The 23,205-nt window shown below is 36.0% G+C and overlaps 4 protein-coding genes across 4 annotated transcripts in view; 2 read left to right on the top strand and 2 right to left on the bottom strand.

Annotated features, from left to right (window-relative positions):
* LOC126890697 (ras-related protein Rab-39B) overlaps positions 1-3,380 on the bottom strand; it is a 32,035-nt gene extending 28,655 nt beyond the window's left edge. Inside the window, exons 1-2 of the mRNA XM_050659848.1 lie at positions 3,138-3,380; positions 2,974-3,083 (exon numbers count right to left, since the gene is read on the bottom strand). Of these exons, the coding sequence (XP_050515805.1) occupies positions 2,974-3,083; positions 3,138-3,245 (218 nt within the window). The 5' untranslated portion in view covers positions 3,246-3,380. The remainder of the gene's footprint in view (positions 1-2,973; positions 3,084-3,137) is intronic.
* LOC126890693 (uncharacterized) overlaps positions 1-23,205 on the bottom strand; it is a 233,973-nt gene that overhangs the window by 39,080 nt on the left and 171,688 nt on the right. The window lies entirely within an intron of this gene.
* LOC126890696 (zinc finger protein 235-like) overlaps positions 3,450-23,205 on the top strand; it is a 63,204-nt gene continuing 43,448 nt past the window's right edge. The window contains exon 1 of the mRNA XM_050659847.1: positions 3,450-3,803. The gene's annotated coding sequence lies outside the window, so the exon portion shown is untranslated. The remainder of the gene's footprint in view (positions 3,804-23,205) is intronic.
* LOC126890111 (uncharacterized) lies at positions 18,328-19,617 on the top strand. Its single transcript, XM_050658958.1, has one exon. The coding sequence runs from the start codon at positions 18,328-18,330 to the stop codon at positions 19,615-19,617; it is 1,290 nt and encodes a 429-aa protein (XP_050514915.1).

Below are 23,205 nucleotides of genomic sequence, written 5' to 3' on the forward strand. Positions count from 1 at the left end.
GCCTAAATGGCCTGTTAAAGGTACGATTCCAACATCGGCAGCAGGCAGACTCACAGTTGTCACTGCGACAGATGTCACTACTTTGCACTATTACTTTGTATGAGACTGATTCCAACATCTAACTGCAATTGCTGTCCAGCAGAACGTCAGTTGCTAATAATGATACAAATTAATAGTGCAAAGTAAATAAGTACAGTAATACCTCGACATACTCTACCCCAACTTACGAGAACCCAGAGTTACGTGATTTTCAAATCTTGTCGATTTGTTATTTGAAATTGAAATTGAAATTCTTTATTGAAATAGAAATCCTACTAACAATATTTAAATATGAATTTGCTTAATTAAATGTAACATACAATATACAATACATGCAATATTATACAACACATACAGATTTATTAAAAATTATTTTTTTTTGATCTAGGTAAAATATATGTCTTCAGTAATTTTTTAAAAATTTGAACTGTCAGTGCATTCTTAACACTGGGGGGAAGATGGTTAAATGCATTCATACATTTGTAAAACAGGGATGTCATTGTGCTATGTTTATTCGTTTTTTGAATATCAAAATCTTCAATATTTCTCATGGTATATGAATGAACTTGACCCCTCAATGTAACATATTCATTAAAATATGCAGGCAGCATTCCTTTTTTTAATTTAAAAATGAAAACCATAGTAAGGTAGTAAAGCCTTTGTTGAACTGAAAACCAACCTAAAGTAGAGTACATCATCTCAATTGGCGTGTAGCGATTGCATCGAAGAATTGTTCTCATACCTCTGTTATACAAAATTTGCAATGATTGAATTGATCCTTTATCACCTAAATATAAAGCACTTGAACAGTAGTCAAAATGGGGCTGAATTATACTTCTAAATACAGTGATCCTTGAAAATAATGATAGATCTTTGCTAATTCTATTAAAGAAAAATAATTTTTGAGATATTTTCTTGCAAATATATTGAAAATGAGGTTTCAGAGAGAGTGTGTTATCCAGTATAAATCCAAGATATTTAATTTCATTGACCCATTTGATGCATTCATTATTAACTTTTAGTTTCAAATTTTCCATACTTATATTATTTAATTTATATCGGCTAGAGACTATCATTGACTTTGTTTTACTCGCATTAAGTTTTAACTTGTTAGCATCCAAAAATATCTCAATTCTTTTTAACAAACACTGCATCCTTCTAACAACCTCCACAATATCATCACCACTGCATACAATTAATGTGTCATCTGCAAAAAGACTAATAAATTCCAGACCCTCAACATAATTTACATCATTGATGAAAATAATAAATAATAATGCTCTAAGTACACTGCCTTGTGGTACACCAAAACAATTAGGTAGTTCTGTTGATTTACTTTGGCCTAACTGCACATAATGAGTTCTTTTTGTGAGATATTCGTTAAACCATTTTATAACACTTTGTTTAAAACCGTAGTACCTCAATTTTTTAATTAACAAATCTATGTCTATAGTTTCAAAAGCTCTTCTAAAGTCTAAGAATACAGCTACTACAAATTTATTGTTATCAATAAGTAGTTTCCACTTCGAGATGGTAAGTTGTATTGCTGTTTCACATGAGTGACCCTTTCGAAACCCAGACTGATTGCCGAGAAAAAGATTATTTTTATTAAAGTATTCAATTATTTATTTGTAAACAGATTTTTCAAGTACCTTCTCTATACAAGGCAGTGTATTGATTGGTCGATATGCAGATACTTCTGATTTCATTTGGGTTTTTGGGACCGGTGTAATAGAGCTAATTTTTAAGTTTTTAGGAAAGCTTCCACTCTTTAATGAAGAATTAACAAAATTAAGAACAGCATAGCCAGTTGTCTCAAAAGTTTTCTTTAAAAATTGTGAATTGAGTACATTATCTAAATTTTTGCAGGTTTTTAAAGAAAATATTATTTATGATTATTTTTTATGATATGCGATTTTAAAATCTTGTCGATTCATTATTTAAGCGCCACACAATCGTTTAGTTATCGACGAGATAGAATTAACACCCACACACTATTGCTCATCCAATGTATTATACATGTTTCGACTTTTCACACGGAATAAGCGATTTTATTTTGTATTAGGTATTTCTTATCTACAGTTTTGTCTAATAGAGTGGGTGTTTGTTAATTTTTTGAAAGGGATTTTTCGTTTTATATCTAAGAAGACTTGAAAGAGTAATAATGTCATCCAAACTTACATATTATATACGAAATTATACCCCGACTTACGCGAATTCGACTTACACGATTATCGCTTGGTTCCACCTATTGCGTAAGTTCTGGGTATAACTGTATATGTCATGCTCCCACCTGCTGTCAATGTCAGAATCATACCTTAACGCCATACATACACACATGTCATTTCAATATTTTTTTACTGATATACTTTAATGTATTGTTGATCTAGGTCAAATAGCGAGACTAAAAGACTCAAGTTGGACCAGAAAACTAATTGACTGAAGCCCAAGAGAAGACAAATGCAGCAGAGGACGACCACCAACACGCTGGATGGACGACATTAAACAAATATCCAAGAAATGGCAACAATAGGCAAAGAACCATGAAGAGTGACGAAAAATTGGAGAGACTTATGTGCAGCAGTAGACAAAAGAGGTTGCATGATGATGATGATGGTTGTTGATCTGGTTCTTTAATTCAATAAGCAAGGTTGTGAAGATAAAGGTTTTCAACAGATTTCGTTTGGCTGCAGATTCAATTGTTAGAGCTCTTCAACTTTTTCAAACCTTAGTTTGAGGCAAAACTATTTTAAGGTCATTTAGAACAAATCTTATTTTACCTAATTTAAAATGTTAAGGTATGGAACAATATGGCATTGGCCTGTATACAAACTATTTGCATAGTGTAGGGTTTAATGTGCACAGATTAGACTAGACTAAGTTGAAAGTTCAGTTTATTTTTAGTGATAAGACTTTAATTACTTATTTACTTACCTAAATCTTTCCTGCCCAGCAGTATCCCAAAGTTGAAGCTTTATCCTAGTGCCATCTTTCACTTCGATGAGCCTAGCGAAGAAATCAACCCCCACAGTTGGGTCAGACACCTAGGAATTATTTTATGATTAGCCACAGAGAAATTAAACTAAATATTACTATACCTCAGCGAATTTGCCATCAGTGAAATATTTGAGTAAAGAACTTTTTCCTACTGTACTGTCACCTATTAGTATTAGGCGAAATTGGTAATCGAATATTGGTTCTACCATTTTATAACATTATTTATCACTGGGATTAATTTAGTTTAGAAAATAATACGAATGTACTATTAAAACTCTATTGTCTAGACCAAATTGAACAAGATTAAAATACAATGGCCTGTATATCTTGTTTCTAGATTTCGTTGTCGTTTGTCATGTCATATGTCAATGTCAAAGAAAAAGAAAATAAACAAGTCCTTGCTTGAAATGATAACTGTTGTAAATAATTAAATAAATATTAAAGATTCAAGATTCATCAATTAAACAATCAACGGTTATATCATATATCAAAATTTTTTGTTTTTTGGTCGTTAAATCAAATTTAATAACATGGAGATAAACCAAGGTGCTAGTGCTAGTGATCAATATTGTAAAATAGAAGTATAGAAGACTCCTGCTTAGATGCCTTCAAAATTGAGATCAAGGAAGAACCCAAGACAGAAACGGCATACCAGGCATTTGATTGTTTAGACCTAAACTCATTTCCTGTAAACTCTAAAGTAGAACAAGAACAAGATGAATATAAATTTACACCATTTGAAGAAAAGCAAACAACAAATGAAGAAAGTAAGTATTTTTTTGGACCTAGAATGTGGGAGGGGCCAATGTGGCCCCTGCCCCTGTTGCGAATTGAAGTTATTGTAGCTTTTTGATTCGAGGCAATAATAATTTCATATTTTATAACTTTTTATATTTCAATACAAGGCCTTTTTTACTAAATTTATTAAATGGTTCTTTTAACAAATCTACCATAGAAGTTTGGGACAACATAAAGTTTAGGGCAACGGCCATGCAACAGCATGAATTTTGTGAACAGTGTTGCCATATCTGTTTATAATTTAGACATATGAATTTAGACCTTGTTTAAAATGTTTTTTTTTATAATTTAATGTTTATTTCATAGGTTAGTTAATTCATTTAAGTTAGTTTCTTTTTATTACTATTTAGTATTTTAGATATTTTATTAGTTAGAGTTTACAGTCTACGGTTTAAGTTAGTTTCTTTTTATTACTATTTAGTATTTTAGATATTTTATTAGTTACAGTTTAGAAATCTTCACATTGTTTAGTGTTTCTAGTAACTATTGCCACTATTGATTTTTATATAATTTTAATGCTTTTAATATATTTTCTGATTTATATCTAATGTCCACTTTACATCAACAATAAATTGAACAAGAAATTGACAAAGTTATTCAAGGCCAAATTTAACGTGTACAAAATGTATGGTTTGTAAAAGAAAATAAAGGAATTTGATGAAATAGAACAATTGGATATGTTTTATTTTGTCAAATTTCTTTATTTTCTTTTTATTCACGGCAAAATTGGGTGTTTTGTATAAGTCAAATTTGACCTTGAATAACTTTGTCAATTTCTTGTTCAATTTATTGTTGATGTAAAGTGCACTTTACATTTGTTTTCGATTTTTAAATTATATATTGTGTTCTATTCAATTTTGAATTTTAGATGTTACAGTAAGAAATATTTTACAACATGGCAACACTGTCAGTGTTTTTAGATTACCTCATATGTCAACTACAAATTGGTTATGTTTGGTTGCCCTAAACTTGATGTTGTCCGAAGTTTGAAGGGGCCAAATTGACACTATCTAATTTATTAGCGTTTTCTCGGAAATTCAAGTTTCTTTCAAATTCCTGTTAGATGCCTAAAAGTATATTTATGTATGTTTGTTGTTTGTTTATTTTATTGTAAAAGTAAATGGTTACCCTTATAACAATTGATGGTGAACACTTTGTTTTGCGGATAATGGAGTGTCTTTTTTTTTGTATCTCTTATCATTTGCGAATTACATGGAGGAAAAGGAAGATTTTTAAGAAAATTAAAAATGTGCTCTAGTCCTGTCGCCAGGGGGGTACAATGGCCTCTTTAATTCAGATGGACTTACCCAAGTTTTTTTATGTACTTTGACCCTTAGAACACGAATTTTTTGGGTAACAGTTGATCCGCATGTCGATGAGATTGTTATAAACAAAGAACTTGAGGAATTACATAACACAGATATCTCACAAAACAGAACATTTTTTTACCCGTGTTGAGCTGCCCCCCCCCCACTTGCAAAAATGAAAAAACAAATAGCACTGATTTATGAGCTATTTATGAGCTTTCATATTCCTCAAACTAAAAATTTTGAGCTCGTTCCACTGAGCAGGAATTTAATACTTTAGTGGCGGGCAGCCCCACCACTACTGAAAATAAAAATATTGAATCGGTTTTTTGCTGCAGAATTACGAGCTTACGAGCTGTTTATGAGCTCTTGAAATTATATAGTTTCAATTTTTGAACCCATCCCCTTCACCCCCAAACAACCCTTTAATTGATTTAACTTAAGAGAAAAATGCTGAGAAAACTTAAAATATATCGTATTGCGGATGTAATTCCTATAGCTATATACTCTAAGAATAAACTATTAAATCACATGCATTACAACATTATGCGTAGCATACAGCTACAACCCCTTCGCAAGGAAACCACCCTATCCTCCTGGCTTAAGAGAAAGTTGTACTAAAATGCATCAAATTAATTATTTGGTGACTACATATCATTTAATAATTTATAAGCTCCCAAATTACGCCCATTTATATCAGTAACTTGCAATTTATTTTGTATAGTGCAGTCACTGAAGGTAAAAATCAACGATTACCTTCAATTTCTGTAAGTTTTTACAAAAAAGTTAATAGTAGTTTGTCAACAATACAGAAGATTGTATTAATCTTCAGCATGATCTTGATTGGTTAAGTGAGTGGTGTATGCGGAATGCCATGGCCCTGAATGAATCTAAGTGTCATGCTATTTCTTTTGGACGATCGAGAGACCCAATAGAATATAATTATAATATACAGAATATTCCTGTTGACTGGGTTACTGCAATTCGTGATTTGGGAATTAATTTAGACTGTAAACTTTTATTTGAATCACATTATACGTCAAAAATTTCCAAATCTTTACAAATGCTTGGTTTTATAAAAAGATGCACTAGAGACTTTCAGAATATTGAAGCAATTAAATTACTATATTGTTCTTTAGTTAGACCTCATCTAGAGTATTGTTCTTGTGTTTGGTCTCCATCTTACAATATTTACATAACAAAAATCGAGACAGTCCAACACAAGTTCTTAAGGTACATAGCATATAAACTGGGTATACCTTTTGAGTTAAATCAGTTAAATTATTATCAAATTGAAACCCAATTGGGTATTCTCTCATTGCGTGACCGACAAGTAATTAAGGATGCAAGGATGCTCTATGGCATAATTAATTCAATAGTTTTGTGTGCTCAGCTACTTGAGCAGGTCGGTCTCCACGTACCTCTCCGTAGAACTCGATTATTTATTTATTTATTAACGGGATAAACCCAATACATACAAAATACAATAAAGCAGAGCTTTTGTCATAATAATGAAAATATAAAATTTAGATACATGTAAAACTACAACTATAAAACACAAACATAAAAAATAAAAAAGAATATAAATTATTTGTAAATGATGAAAACAACTGAATTAACTATAACAGTTAAATCTATTTAATTTTTTAAATTCAAAATTCAAGATGCCCGAGTTCTTGTTTAATAGAGGAAACTGAAGAACCAAACAGATCTATTACATGACTAAACTTGTTTCCATACAGGGTCAATCTACTAATTGGTGCATATTGACCATAATTTGTAGCATGTCGTTTTTCCCTGAATATTTGTGGATTTCGTGTCAATCTAGCAGGTATATTAAAGTATACAAGACTTATCAATTCTTCGGAGTTAATAACACCAGAGATAATTTTGCGAAGACAGCAAATATCCAACATGACTCTTCTGCGTTCAAGAGTTTGTAAATTTAATGTCTTTAATATATTATCATACTAGCTGACCCGGTGAACTTCGTTGCACCTTAGATAGTGTGTCATAATTAGATAATCTGTCATAATTTTGATTATAGATCAGTTGCTTGAACGTAATGGCTAAAAATCAATTACTCAAAATCAACTGCTCGAAAATGAATTTCTAGACATGAAAATTGATCGAAATGCAATTTCCTCGAATAAAAAAGAAAATTATATGTCCAAATATTTTATGCAAAATTTGTAAGTATGGTCGAATGAAATCCGATAGTTTTAAGGCATTCCAGAAGCCGCTACAGATAAAATGTTTTAACAACTTATTAATCATTCAGAATTAGTCGACACTTATTAAAAGTTAAAATAATTAAGACAATAACTGGACGATAACGATTTAATGAGTGGAAAACAATTAAAAATTATTTTGCATATCATATTTGAGACAGTATTTGGTTGAAAGATCTCATTTTTGCTGGCCAAAAATATATTAATTTGTCTGGACTAAATTACAGATCTGTTTATCTTAAAAGGGATATGATACTATCAACATTCACACAGTGTTGCCAAACTGGATTTTGTTATTTTGAGTCTAAATTTTCCCAGCGATCTCCGAGGATACAATACATAAGAAAGATACATAATATGACAAATTATATGATATTCCACGTATACAGTACGTAAATCGTTCAGCTGGACATAGGGAACATACAATATATAGATTTAGATACATAAATACATACATTGTATTATATTGAGATAACTGAGGCAACTGAGTTTTCTCGATGACAATATGGTTGTTAGTATTAAGGGGCATTAACCTCAAAATTTACAAATCATTTCGACTGACACAAATAAACGTCAAAATATGAGAATGTAGTAGGTAGCTAAATATTTTTGGCCTAAGAGAATGGAAAAACTGTTTAGGTTTTAAAGTAAAATAAATTTTATTATTTTAATTCATACCTTAAACTTTAACTACACGCGCTGGCGTATTTTTGTACGCGACATATAAGAATTCTACTACAAATGAATTTAAAAATTTAATTTTTGTCTTTGTTTATTTATCTAACCTATCACTGGAATGTGCTTTACACTGGATTTAGTTTCGTTATAATCGGCATTCTAGGAAGATCGTAATTTACAATTTATTATTTGTTGTTTCCGGTGGTGGATAACATATGCCACAATTATAGTAATACAATTAGTAATATAAGTACATATTTCAAATGTTTTTTAGTCATTATGGCACAAATATATTTTTCTTTATAAACAATACTTTTTCTCAGGTAAAAAATATCGTTTCAAAAAAATATTATTAGCAATTTTATTTATCATGGAATCAGATTCCAGTTATATATCCCAATTTGCTTACTGAGAAGGAACTCCAAGTATCCGCTGACGCCGAGTAAGGTTTATAACAAACAAATAAGTGTAATTTTTCAAAAAAAAAAACAAATCCGCTGTTTTTAAGTATATTTTCTTGTGGCGTATAAAGAACGCCACGCGTGTAGTTATGTTATATTTTGATGTGCGGGTAGTTAAAGGTTAAAATTCTAAATATTAATTAATTATCACAATAACAAAAAATATTATCAATCATTTAATACATGCAATAGTGTACATGATATTTTTCGTTAGTTCATCTACTAAACATAAATAAACTGGATGGTTTGCCCACGCGAAAGCAAGATTTTTTAAAAATTCGTAAAATTAAAAAATTCATATTTTATCAAATTTGAGTCCAAAAGCTAATCTGTTGCAGTTTTCTTTTATGAAATTTCCCATTGGTTCTTCTTCTGTGCTCAGAATTTTGCCACGGCTTACGGTTCGCTATTTCGGAAACGGACTGCGCTAGAGAAGAAAAAACAGCAGCGTTTTGTTCGGAATTCAGCAGGGAATCTACCTGCCAAATTTCATGAAAATCGGTCAATTCGTTTCGGAGGAGTATGGCAACAAACTAACAAAGTGTAGCTAACATAACTCGACTTTCTTTTATATATATATAGATGTAAAATATTTAAATGGCTATTAAAAAATAACGGTTGAAGATAAAAAAGTGAAAATTTAGGATTGTATGTATCTTTTGCTTCTACATCATACAAAATTAAGAAAAAACGGTTTGTCAAAAAATTAAAAAAATATATCAGGGGGGGCAAGTCCCTTTATGACGTACGGGCATGAATTCAGAGTTATGCCTATTCCCAGTCCGGTAGAATACACTTGTAAAATTTCATAACAATCTGATGAGCCGTTCTCGAGTTATTATCAGTGTAACTAACATAACTCGACTTTCTTTTATATATATAGATGTAAAATATTTAAATGGCTATTAAAAAATAACGGTTGAAGATAAAAAAGTGAAAATTTAGGATTGTATGTATCTTTTGCTTCTACATCATAAAAAATTAAGAAAAAACGGTTTGTCAAAAAATTAAAAAAATATATCAGGGGGGGCAAGACCCTTTATGACGTACGGGCATGAATTCAGAGTTATGCCTATTCCCAGTCCGGTAGAATACACTTGTAAAATTTCATAACAATCTGATGAGCCGTTCTCGAGTTATTATCAGTGTAACTAACATAACTCGACTTTCTTTTATATATATAGATGTAAAATATTTAAATGGCTATTAAAAAATAACGGTTGAAGATAAAAAAGTGAAAATTTAGGATTGTATGTATCTTTTGCTTCTACATCATACAAAATTAAGAAAAAACGGTTTGTCAAAAAATTAAAAAAATATATCAGGGGGGGGGGCAAGTCCCTTTATGACGTACGGGCATGAATTCAGAGTTATGCCTATTCCCAGTCCGGTAGAATACACTTGTAAAATTTCATAACAATCTGATGAGCCGTTCTCGAGTTATTATCAGTGTAACTAACATAACTCGACTTTCTTTTATATATATAGATGTAAAATATTTAAATGGCTATTAAAAAATAACGGTTGAAGATAAAAAAGTGAAAATTTAGGATTGTATGTATCTTTTGCTTCTACATCATAAAAAATTAAGAAAAAACGGTTTGTCAAAAAATTAAAAAAATATATCAGGGGGGCAAGACCCTTTATGACGTACGGGCATGAATTCAGAGTTATGCCTATTCCCAGTCCGGTAGAATACACTTGTAAAATTTCATAACAATCTGATGAGCCGTTCTCGAGTTATTATCAGTGTAACTAACATAACTCGACTTTCTTTTATATATATAGATGTAAAATATTTAAATGGCTATTAAAAAATAACGGTTGAAGATAAAAAAGTGAAAATTTAGGATTGTATGTATCTTTTGCTTCTACATCATAAAAAATTAAGAAAAAACGGTTTGTCAAAAAATTAAAAAAATATATCAGGGGGGGCAAGACCCTTTATGACGTACGGGCATGAATTCAGAGTTATGCCTATTCCCAGTCCGGTAGAATACACTTGTAAAATTTCATAACAATCTGATGAGCCGTTCTCGAGTTATTATCAGTGTAACTAACATAACTCGACTTTCTTTTATATATATAGATGTAAAATATTTAAATGGCTATTAAAAAATAACGGTTGAAGATAAAAAAGTGAAAATTTAGGATTGTATGTATCTTTTGCTTCTACATCATACAAAATTAAGAAAAAACGGTTTGTCAAAAAATTAAAAAAATATATCAGGGGGGGCAAGCCCCTTTATGACGTACGGGCATGAATTCAGAGTTATGCCTATTCCCAGTCCGGTAGAATACACTTGTAAAATTTCATAACAATCTGATGAGCCGTTCTCGAGTTATTATCAGTGTAACTAACATAACTCGACTTTCTTTTATATATATATATATATATATATATATATATATATATATATATATATATATATATATAGATGTAAAATATTTAAATGGCTATTAAAAAATAACGGTTGAAGATAAAAAAGTGAAAATTTAGGATTGTATGTATCTTTTGCTTCTACATCATACAAAATTAAGAAAAAACGGTTTGTCAAAAAATTAAAAAAATATATCAGGGGGGGCAAGCCCCTTTATGACGTACGGGCATGAATTCAGAGTTATGCCTATTCCCAGTCCGGTAGAATACACTTGTAAAATTTCATAACAATCTGATGAGCCGTTCTCGAGTTATTATCAGTGTAACTAACATAACTCGACTTTCTTTTATATATATAGATGTAAAATATTTAAATGGCTATTAAAAAATAACGGTTGAAGATAAAAAAGTGAAAATTTAGGATTGTATGTATCTTTTGCTTCTACATCATACAAAATTAAGAAAAAACGGTTTGTCAAAAAATTAAAAAAATATATCAGGGGGGGGCAAGTCCCTTTATGACGTACGGGCATGAATTCAGAGTTATGCCTATTCCCAGTCCGGTAGAATACACTTGTAAAATTTCATAACAATCTGATGAGCCGTTCTCGAGTTATTATCAGTGTAACTAACATAACTCGACTTTCTTTTATATATATAGATGTAAAATATTTAAATGGCTATTAAAAAATAATGGTTGAAGATAAAAAAGTGAAAATTTAGTATTGTATGTATCTTTTGCTTCTACATCATAAAAAATTAAGAAAAAACGGTTTGTCAAAAAATTAAAAAAATATATCAGGGGGGGCAAGACCCTTTATGACGTACGGGCATGAATTCAGAGTTATGCCTATTCCCAGTCCGGTAGAATACACTTGTAAAATTTCATAACAATCTGATGAGCCGTTCTCGAGTTATTATCAGTGTAACTAACATAACTCGACTTTCTTTTATATATATAGATGTAAAATATTTAAATGGCTATTAAAAAATAACGGTTGAAGATAAAAAAGTGAAAATTTAGGATTGTATGTATCTTTTGCTTCTACATCATAAAAAATTAAGAAAAAACGGTTTGTCAAAAAATTAAAAAAATATATCAGGGGGGGCAAGACCCTTTATGACGTACGGGCATGAATTCAGAGTTATGCCTATTCCCAGTCCGGTAGAATACACTTGTAAAATTTCATAACAATCTGATGAGCCGTTCTCGAGTTATTATCAGTGTAACTAACATAACTCGACTTTCTTTTATATATATAGATGTAAAATATTTAAATGGCTATTAAAAAATAACGGTTGAAGATAAAAAAGTGAAAATTTAGGATTGTATGTATCTTTTGCTTCTACATCATACAAAATTAAGGAAAAACGGTTTGTCAAAAAATTAAAAAAATATATCAGGGGGGGCAAGCCCCTTTATGACGTACGGGCATGAATTCAGAGTTATGCCTATTCCCAGTCCGGTAGAATACACTTGTAAAATTTCATAACAATCTGATGAGCCGTTCTCGAGTTATTATCAGTGTAACTAACATAACTCGACTTTCTTTTATATATATAGAAGTATAATTTCTAACTGTTAAACCCATCTTAAAAGCTGCGAAACGTAAAAATTTGTTTTGAACCTTTTCAATATTTAGGATTTGATATGCATAACTAGGTGACCAGACAATAGAACCATATTCAATAATTGATCTCACGATACTGCAATATAAGATTTTTATTGTGTGAATTGCCAAATCTTTTGATGAACGCAATACAAAACCCAACATCTTAAATGCTTTCGAAACAGTATGGTCAATGTGAGAGTAAAATGTTAATTTACAATCAAATATTATACCCAAATCCCGAATTTCATTCACACGTGTGACAGGAGTATTATTAATAAAATATTGATGGTGAATAGGTGAATGGGATCTAGCAAAAGTTATTAAAAAGCATTTATTAATATTAAGTTCCATATCATTTCTACCACACCACTCATAAAAATCATTTACTTGTGACTGAAGCTGAAAAATGTTATCCTCATTATTGACAGTCTTATATATTTTAACATCATCAGCAAACATTAAAAAGTTAACTTCCTTAAAAATAGAGTGAACATCATTCAAGAACAGATTAAATAGAAGGGGGCCACAGTGGGAACCTTGCGGTACTCCAGATGTAGCTGTAAAAGCATTAGAAAGAAAACATCCTATTTTTACACTTAAACTTCGATTAGTCAGGTAACTTTGCATCCAATCAAGGAGACTTCCAGAAACACCGTATGCTGTAAGTTTTGCAAGTAAGATATTATGATTGACCTTATCGAATGCTTTAGAAAAATCAGTATAGATGGAATCTACTTGTAATTTGTTTTCCAAAGCAATAACAATGTCATTCTGATAAAGAAGTAAATTAGTTACTGTAGATTTACCCTGTACAAAACCGTGTTGTTCATTCACCAGAATACTGCTGAATTCACAAGTAAGCTGCTTAGTAACTAAATAATCTAATCATTTTGGAATTGCTGATATAGTACAAACTGCTCTGTAGTTTTCCACATTTGACTTTGAACCAGATTTAAATATAGGTTTTACGTAACTTCGTTTCCAGCAAGCAGGGAAAACCCCTTCTTGCAAAGATTTATTAAAGAGTATACACAATGGCTTAGATATAGTACAAACACATTGTTTTAATAGATAGTTAGGAATGCCATCAGGGCCAAAATTTAGTTTAGGAGCCAAATTGTGAATACTCTCAAAAATAGTATTTATGTTAAAAGAGCAAGAACTCATGTTACCAGCATTTTCAAATTGATATTGTGGGGGGGGGGGTAGTATTATGGTCAGTGAACACTGTAGAAAAAAATTTGGCAAATAAATTCACAGCTTCCTCCCCAGAACTACTTTGATCATCTCCTAAATATAAATGGCAAGGTACATCATAATTTTTTTTGCGACTGTTTATATATTTCCAAAAAGTGCGTGGGTAAATTCAGAATCTCTAACATATAAATTATAACAATCTTTACTCAGTGTACTACATTCAGATCGTAAGTTATGAAAAATAATAAAATCATCATAATTGTTGAACATCTTATACTTTTTATGATATTTTTTCTTTTCTATTATTAGTCGTTTTAACTCCGGGCTAAACCAAATTGGAAATGTACTTGTCTTACATACTTTTTTAGGAACATAAGAATTTATTGCATGATTGACAATATCGTAAAATTTAGACACAGCGTCTTCAATATTCAAAGCCTTTAGTGAATCCCAATTTATTTCCGACAAGAAAAAGTTCATACCAATATAATCACCGTTTTTAAAATCATAATATGACTCTGTGTACTTTAAAGGATCACTGTTATTTATTATATTAACATCAAATGTTACACCATTGTGGTTAAGGGAGTTAGGAAAAATTAAATCAGCAGCATTTACAACACTCAACTCGTTACATCATTCTCTTTGCCTTATCCCTATGCGGGGTCGGCTTCCCTAATTGCATTTCTCCACACAATTCTATCTTGGGCCATATCAATGTTAATCCCCTTTACCAACATGTCCTGCCTTATCGTCTCCCCCCAGCTCTTCTTTGGTCTTCCTCTCCTACTCCTTCCAGGAATCTGCACTTCAGCTATTCTTCGTATTGGGTGGTTAACGTCTCGACGTTGAACATGACCAAACCATCTTAACCTATGCTCTCTCATTTTGGCATCAATTGGTGCCACACCTAGACTTCCCCTAATATACTCATTTCTAATTTTATCCTTCTTTGTCACTCCACTCATCCATCTAAGCATTCTCATTTCCGCCACATGCATTCGCTGTTCCTCTTTCTTTTTCACTGCCCAACATTCAGTTCCGTACATCATAGCTGGTCTTATGGCTGTTTTATAGAATTTTCCCTTCAGCTTCATTGGAATTTTTCTGTCACACAACACACCACTCGCTTCTTTCCACTTCATCCATCCAGCCCTAATTCTACTGCATGCATCTCCATCTATTTCTCCATTACTCTGTAATACCGATCCTAGGTACTTAAAACTATTGCTTTTTACAATCATTTCACCATCCAAAGATACCATTTTATTTGTAGTAGCTCCATCTTTAAATGAACATTCCAAATACTCTGTTTTTGTCCTACTAAGTTTTAAACCTTTTTCCTCCAGAGCTTGTCTCCACTGTTCCAGTTTTTGTTCTAAGTCTCTTTCACTATTTCCTACTAACACGACATCATCAGCATACATTAAGCACCATGGAATGTTACCCTGTATTTTCGCTGTTATCTGGTCCAAAACTAATGAGAATAAATACGGACTAAGCACAGACCCTTGATGCAATCCTACTTTCACATGAAATTTATCAGTCTCTCCCACACCTGTCCTAACACTAGTCGTTACTCCCTCATACATATCCATCACAATCTTTACATATAAGTTTTTATTTCGTTTGGAGAAGGTCTTTTCATTATTATGGCCTGAAAAGATTTTTGGATATTTGATGCCTGAATGCCTTTTCTATCAGCACCATACCCTGCCCTGTCCTGCACGTTTAGCCAATACACCACCAATGCAACCAAAGTGCAGTATTACCCCACACCCGCCTGCATTTTTCTGTATAGGCCAGGATCCCTACTGTAAGGACTGCCCTATAAGCCAATGTATTGTTGCCCGTATCCCGCCACTAGGAGGCACGTACTTCATTCGGGATACTCAACACTCAACTCGTTACAACTAGATTAAATCAAACATTCTATGTTCCTATCCATAGAACCAACTATGCATATAACAACTTTTTATCTCGAGCACTAAGATGGGCAAATATTCACCCTGATTTAGATTTCTTTGCACTGATGTCTGAATTCAGCTCTGGCCTCAGACGTATGTTTGTTTGAGTAGTTGTTGGAGAGATAGTCATTAATGTGATATATAAATCTGATTTGTGTGATTAAGTTTGTGATATTTATATTTTATTGCAGATTTAGCCATCCGGCTCACACTCCCTCTGAGGGGAAAATTGACTCATCCCAGATACCTACGGTATCAAAAGGATTGAGCTCTGGTGGGACTCTTTCCGTGTTATTGAGCCCTAGATGAGTTGGAATGCAGGTGTATCTCCCAAAAATTTTCGTACACTTCTGGCCGTCGCAAGTAGTACAGCTTTCTGCATGGTCTTATAAAGATGTTCATTGAGACCCAGCTTTTTTATGCTTTCGAGGAGGGTCTTCGGAATGACTCCAGTAGTAGACATAACAATAGGTATCGTCTGAGTACTTTGCATTCTCCATTGTCTCCGTATTTGAATTTCCAGATCTCTATACTTGGTGATCTTTTCATTAAATTTACTACATAGATTATTGTTGTTAGGTATTGCCACATCAATTAGTGTTGTTTGTTTTGTTAATTTATTAACTAGTACGAGATCTGGTCTATTATGTGCCACTGCTTGGTCTGTGAGCCCAGTGCTGTCTCAGTATAGCTTGTAGTTGCCATCCTCAAGCATACTCTCAGGAACGTATTGATAATATGGGAGATGGTCAGTTTGGAGAAGTCCCAGCTTGTTAGCTATCTTTTGATGAAGGATTTTCCCACTGCGTCATGCCATTCCTTGTATTCAGTTGCATCAAATGCCTGGCAGCCCCCTGTAATATGTTGGATGGTTTCTTGGGCTTGACATCCATATCGGCATCTGTCGTTTTGAACCTGAGGGTCTTTGACGATATATTTCAGGTAATTTCTAGTTGGTATAACCTGATCCTGAATAGCCAGTAATGAACCCTCCGTTTCAGGGAACATCTTTCCTGATGTCAACCAATAGTTCGACGCTGTATTGTCGACATAGTCTTGGCTGACCTCATTGGGATGTCTCCCGTGCAGAGGTTTACCCATCCAGGTGCGCAGTTTTTCGTCTTTAGTTAGGTGGTTTATGCGCATTTCTGGTTCCCTCAGCTTGATCAGTGTTGTGTCATCTACTGCGCAAATTGCGCGGTGTAGAGTAGATGTCTCAGCCTGCATCTGAAAATAAGTTCTTAAATTAGCAATCTGTTTATCTAATTGCTCACCTATATCCATAAGTCCTCTTCCTCCTAAATACCGGGGTAATGTCGTTCGTTCTACTGCACTTTTAGGGTGGTGTTTTTGTGCCTTTGTGAGACGTGTTTGTACTTTTCGCTGAAGATTTTCTATATCCGTTTTTGTCCACTTAACAATACCAAATGAATAGCTAAGCGCGGAACAAGCGTAGGTGTTTAGTGCCTTAAACAAATTTTTACTGTTAACTTGTGAACGAAGCAGCTGTTTTACCCTTCTTATAAACTCAGTAGTTATCTCAGTTTTCATTTGCTTATGGTCAATTTTCCGCGCCTGCTTTACTCCAAGATATTTGTACATATCGTTATCGCCCATGGCCTCGATGTTCTGGCCATTTTGCATATCGAATCCACCGGGCTGTACCTTTCCTCTGACTATATTCAAAACACGGCACTTGTCTAGACCGAACTGCATACTAATATTATTAGAGATGTTTCCACAGTTTTTAGCATCTCTTCTAGGTGTTCTCGAGTGGAAGCCATTAATTTCAAATCATCCATATACAACAGATGATTGAGCTTCGCTACCACAGTATTATTGCTTTTAATCCTAAAACCTGAGTCAGTGGAGTTTAATAGCTGGGAAAGGGGGTTCAAAGCTAAGCAGAACCACAATGGACTCAACGAGTCTCCTTGAAACAGGTCCCGGTTGATTGCGATATTTTCGGTTTCGATATTGTTTTCACCAGGTATTTGGAGGTTAATTTTAGTCTTCCAATCTCTCATTGTATGCCTTAAAAAGGTCACTATATTATCATCAACTTTGTATATTTTCAATATATCTATTAGCCATTCATGCGGTACTGAACCCGAGACTGTAATTTTTCCTTGCCGTTGGTGGAAGGGCTGAGTAACTGGTCTTGGTCCCTTATTTTGTGAGGGGAGCACGACCAGCGAAACCAAACACAGTCTCCGCGTCCAGTGCCTGTGCACCGGGTGACCGCCGGACACCGCCACTGGACGCGAAAAGGCGCAGCAACTGAGGCGAACAGTTGCTGCGCCTTCGCCTTCAGCATATACAGATACCCTTCCCTGCTCCTACGGCCACTCGAAACCCAAACATGTCGCCCTCCCCCAACAAACTCTTTCTCACCTTTTTGTGAGTCGACTTATCCGAGCGCGAGTGGCTGATTCCTGATCACATCCCTGCCCCACATCCACTATCCCTCCACTTACCTCACTACCCCAATCCAAAGTGTAAGGCAACGTGCCGATGGATGAATGGCCGCTGGGGCATATGCGGTCGCGAACGTTCCCCTGGGGGAACCAGGCGAAACCCCCTTGTATGCAGCCTTACTCCGGCATGCGGGGCTCTGCCGGAGTGGACCGACATTCCCTAGCTACTCGTGGGAACAACCATGGACAAGAAAGAATTAAAAGGAAAAAAAATACAGCGGGAATACACCGCTAAATCGAAGAAGAAGAAGGAAGGAAAACACTCTCCTTCAACCTCTCGGGAAGCTCCCCGAGAGGCAGGAAAGTCGAGGACCGGTCCCTCAGACTCCATTGTGGGAATACACCACAAGGGTAAATCTGAGGTGGGGAAGGACCTCCAAAGGCCCTCGACCTCTAGACAGCCTCCACTCCCAAACTTGGGAGAACCTGGAGGCAGGGATGACCCACTGAGACGTGGGCTCAGCGGAGCGGGCTGCAGATGGTACTTGAGGTACCTCAGTCAGGGAATTTCCCCTGAAACAGCAAGAAAGAAGGCCTTGGAGCATAAAAGCCAAGAGCCTGCTAGTCAAAAAAGAAAGCGGACTGAGACGGTCATCAGTCCTGCTCAGAAAGAGGTGAAAAGGAAGAAGGAGGAAGTGGGAGAACAGACCACTACCTCAGTAGGTATGAGCAGCTATGCAGCTGCTCTAAAATCGGAGAAGATTGCCATTCTCCCCAAAGGGTTCCCTGAGAACACCCTCAGCGCGGAACAGCAGACTTTGGTGGAGGAGGCAATAGTTCAAGAAATGTTCGCCGGATGGGAGCACAAGCTCCAGTTCGGCGGCATCCACTTCAAGCCGGGCTACTTGGTAGTTGACTGTGAAACACCACAGTCAGCGGAATGGCTAAGGTTGAAGGTGCCACAAATTAGGAAGTGGGAGGGTGGAGAACTCGCAACATGTAAGGGAGACGACATCCCTAGATCACATGTTGTGACAGTTTTCCTCCCCAGAAGCAAGTGGCTATCAGCTGAGAAATTACTTCAGCTGATAGAGGTACAAAATGAGGGCCTAGCAATAGGTAGGTGGAAGGTCCTGAGTGCTAAGGAAGAGGCGGCAGGGCAACTCTTGAGGGCAGCGATAGACGAGCTATCCTGCGCTGCCCTCAGGAAGAACGGATGCACCATTTTTTACCGGTTCGGGAAAATCCCCGTTCATGGTATAAAACGGGAAACAGAAAAGGAGACTCCGGGGAGCAGCGGTGGGTTAGTAACCACCGAGGTCGAGGAAGCGCCTCCGGTGCCCTCTGCATCGCGGGGTACTGATGTGCCCGGCGATGCCGAGAGCGTCGGAGACCACCACAGCACCGATCTATATCGGGACTCGGAGGACATGGAGACAGCCGAAGCAACTAACGTTGAAGAAGACAAGGACAAAACACTTGTCGGGGGGGAAGAAGGTGAGAAAGAAACCTCACCTCAAATAACCAAATAAGTAGGGGCAGGGAAAAGGAAGGAGGAAAAAAAAATGGGAATTAATATTGCTCAGATAAACGCCCATCACGCCAAGGGATCATCGGCGGTCATCCTAAGGACGTTTATCAGAAACCAATTGGGATTTGTACTGATTCAGGAACCATGGGTTCGTGACGGTCAGGTGAGAGGACTCACAAACAGAGAAGCTAAGCTGATATACAAAGTAAGTAATGTTGACAAACCCAGAGCATGCATCTTGGTAAGTAACAGTATTAATCACTTTTGTGTTTCAGAATTTATGACGAGAGACCTTGTTCCGATTCGAGCAAACCTTGAGTTCGGAAAAGGGCGTCAAGAAGTTATGATAGTCTCATGCTACTTTGCAGGAGACGGGACTGCACCGCCTCCAGAACTGCAAAGACTAGTAGAGTACTGTGAGCAGAAGAAACTACCGCTTCTCCTAGGATGTGACGCTAATGGTCACAATACCGTATGGGGGAGCACAGACACCAATGAAAGAGGTGAGAAAATTTTAGAATTTATTCTTAGTAAGAATCTTGTCATACACAATATAAGGAATACCCCTACTTTTGTAACTAAAACAAGAAAAGAAGTGCTAGATATAACTGTAAGCACACCGAATCTATCAGATCGGGTGAGGGATTGGAGAGTATCGAACGAACCATCCCTCTCTGATCATAGAATAATTATGTTCAGGTTAGATTGTAGTCCTCCTGAGCCAAAACTCAGGAGAAACCCCAGGAAAACAAACTGGGATGAATACAACTCTAACCTGAGGAGAAATCTTGTAAGTCTTCGTACTAAAGGAAATGCCAGAAACCACCTGGCATTAGAAAATGATGTCATAGAACTTAACGAGGTAATACTCGACGCCTATGAATCAAGTTGTCCTCTTCAGAGGACCAGAAAATCAAAAGATGCAATATGGTGGAACGAACATCTGTCAAACCTAAGATCCGAGACGCGACAGCTCTTCAACAGAGCCAAACGTAACGGAGATTGGCAGAGATACACCGAGAAACTCACATTATACAATAAAGAGATTAGAAAGGCTAAAAGAAATAGCTTCAGAAAATTCTGCGAAGAAATAGACACTACTCCCTCTGCAGCAAGGCTACACAAGGTCTTGGCAAAGGGAAGAGTAGATACAGTAATGGCACTACGGAAGCCAGACGGAAGCTTCACAGAAAGTGAGAAAGAACGAGCTTTGCTCTTGTTAGAAACTCACTTTCCTGGAGGAGCAATCACTTCAGGAAAAAAGAGTGAGCAAACCAGAAGACCTACCAGGGAAGACACTGCAATGGCAAAACACATCTGCAGTGAAGAACGGCTGAAATGGGCTATGAACACCTTTCAGCCGTTCAAAACACCTGGAACGGATGGAATATTTCCTGCCCTACTTCAACAGGGCCAAGAGGCAATCATTCCTCATATGGTCCGAATCAGTCGGAGCAGTCTTGAACTGGGATACATACCAGAAGCATGGAGAAGGGCCAAAGTCACCTTCAGCCCAAAAGTAGGGAAACGGGATACTACGCACCCTAAATCCCTTAGACCGATCAGCCTCACATCGTTTATTCTCAAAACGATGGAAAAAGCTGTAGACAACTACATTAGAACAGAAATCTTGGAACAGGTGCCATTGCACCCCCGTCAACATGCGTATCAAGCGGGAAAATCCACGGAAACCGCCTTGACACAATTGACTGATGAAATCCAAGATGCTCTGAATAAGAAAGAGACCGTGGTATGTGCCTTTCTAGATATAGAAGGGGCTTTTGACAACACGCCACATGAAGCCGTCAAAAGAGCACTGCATGAGAGAGGAGTAGATGGAATGACCTCCACCTGGATGTCGCAACTGCTATCTACGAGAATCGCAGAAATGGAGACAGGACAAGACACTATCTTCATTAATGTGACCAGAGGCTGTCCGCAGGGGGGAGTTGCGTCCCCACTCATGTGGAGTCTCACTGTGGACAGCCTACTCTGTCAATTGACCAGGGAAGGCATACCATGTCAAGGATATTCCGACGACATGGTCATCCTTGCAAAAGGAAAGTACGAAAATATCCTCTGCGACATAGTTCAAAGAGGACTGAATATTGCAAACCAATGGTGTGACTCGTTGGGACTTAACATCAACCCCACTAAAACCACACTAGTAGCCTTTACAAGGAAAAAGAACCCGAATTTAAAAACCATAAAAATAGGGGAGGATATCGTCGAATGGAAAACAGAGGTCAAATATCTAGGGCTGATCCTAGATAGCAAGTTACTCTGGAATAAACACGAAGAGGAAGTAATACACAAAGCCACCAAGGCCCTCATGGTGTGTAAGAACATTGCAGGGAAAAACTGGGGATGTAACCCACGTATTCTGCAATGGATGTACACAGCAATAGTGAGACCACTAATCACTTATGGGGCAGTAGCTTGGGGCACAAGAGCTAATCTGAATACGACAAAGAAAAAGCTTTCGAAGATTCAGAGACTAGCCTGTGCATGTATCACTGGAGCAATGGGAACCTGCCCCACAGCTGCAATGGATGTGATTTTAAACTTGACCCCACTACACATTCAGTTAGAAAATGTAAGGAAGAAAACAATATACAGGATGATCAGAGAAGGAATCATCAGAGAAAAACCTCGATCACTTCAATTTGATCAAACTTGGGAAATGCCCCAAGATGATATGCCGAAGAAATTCAACTTTGTGAGAAAATTCATCACTAAGCTGAGCAATAAATCTGAATGGGACGAAGATACCATACAGAACTTGAACCCAAATGCCATAAAGTGGTATACGGATGGCTCCAAACTGGAAGAGGGAACTGGAATAGGAGTCTTTGGACCGAGAGCCAAACACTCAGAAAGCTTGGGCACATACCCAAGCATCTTTCAAGCAGAAATCCGTGCCATCGAAAGATGTGTGGAATTTAACATTGGAAGAAACTATCGCAGACAAGAGATTGTAATCATGTCGGATAGTCAAGCAGCCATCAAAGCACTGAGCTCACATATAATCAGTTCTAAGATGGTTTGGGAGTGCCTAGGAAAGCTAAATGAACTAGGCCAGAAGAACCTTGTCACCCTCCTATGGGTCCCAGGACACATAGGAATTGGAGGGAACGAAACAGCAGATCAGCTGGCGAAAAAAGGAGCCGAAACCCCATATCTGGGACCAGAACCATCATGTGGGATCAGCAGTAGCGCAATCTTAGGAGAACTAAGAGGAGAATTGGAGAGGGAAAAGTCCAAGTACTGGAATCAGTTGGAAGGATTGAGACAAGCCAAGACAATTCTGGGAAATTATAACCAGAATAGATTTCTTAGCTTTCTCAACCTCAGTAAAAAGAAGATCCGGATTTTGACGGGAATAATGACCGGGATTGCCGGTTAAGAAGTCACATGAAGAAGCTAGGATTGGTAGATGAAGCAAAATGCAGATTCTGTGAGGAAGAGGACGAAACCTCAATACACATACTCTCAGAATGTCCTGCATTGCAGAACTCCAGGGCCAGATACCTAGGGGCACATGAAATAGAAGAGGAGAACCTGCCTGAATTGAAGCCCGACGATGTCC

Source organism: Diabrotica virgifera, chromosome 8 (genome assembly GCF_917563875.1).
Source record: "Diabrotica virgifera virgifera chromosome 8, PGI_DIABVI_V3a".
Classification (NCBI taxonomy): domain Eukaryota; kingdom Metazoa; phylum Arthropoda; class Insecta; order Coleoptera; family Chrysomelidae; genus Diabrotica; species Diabrotica virgifera.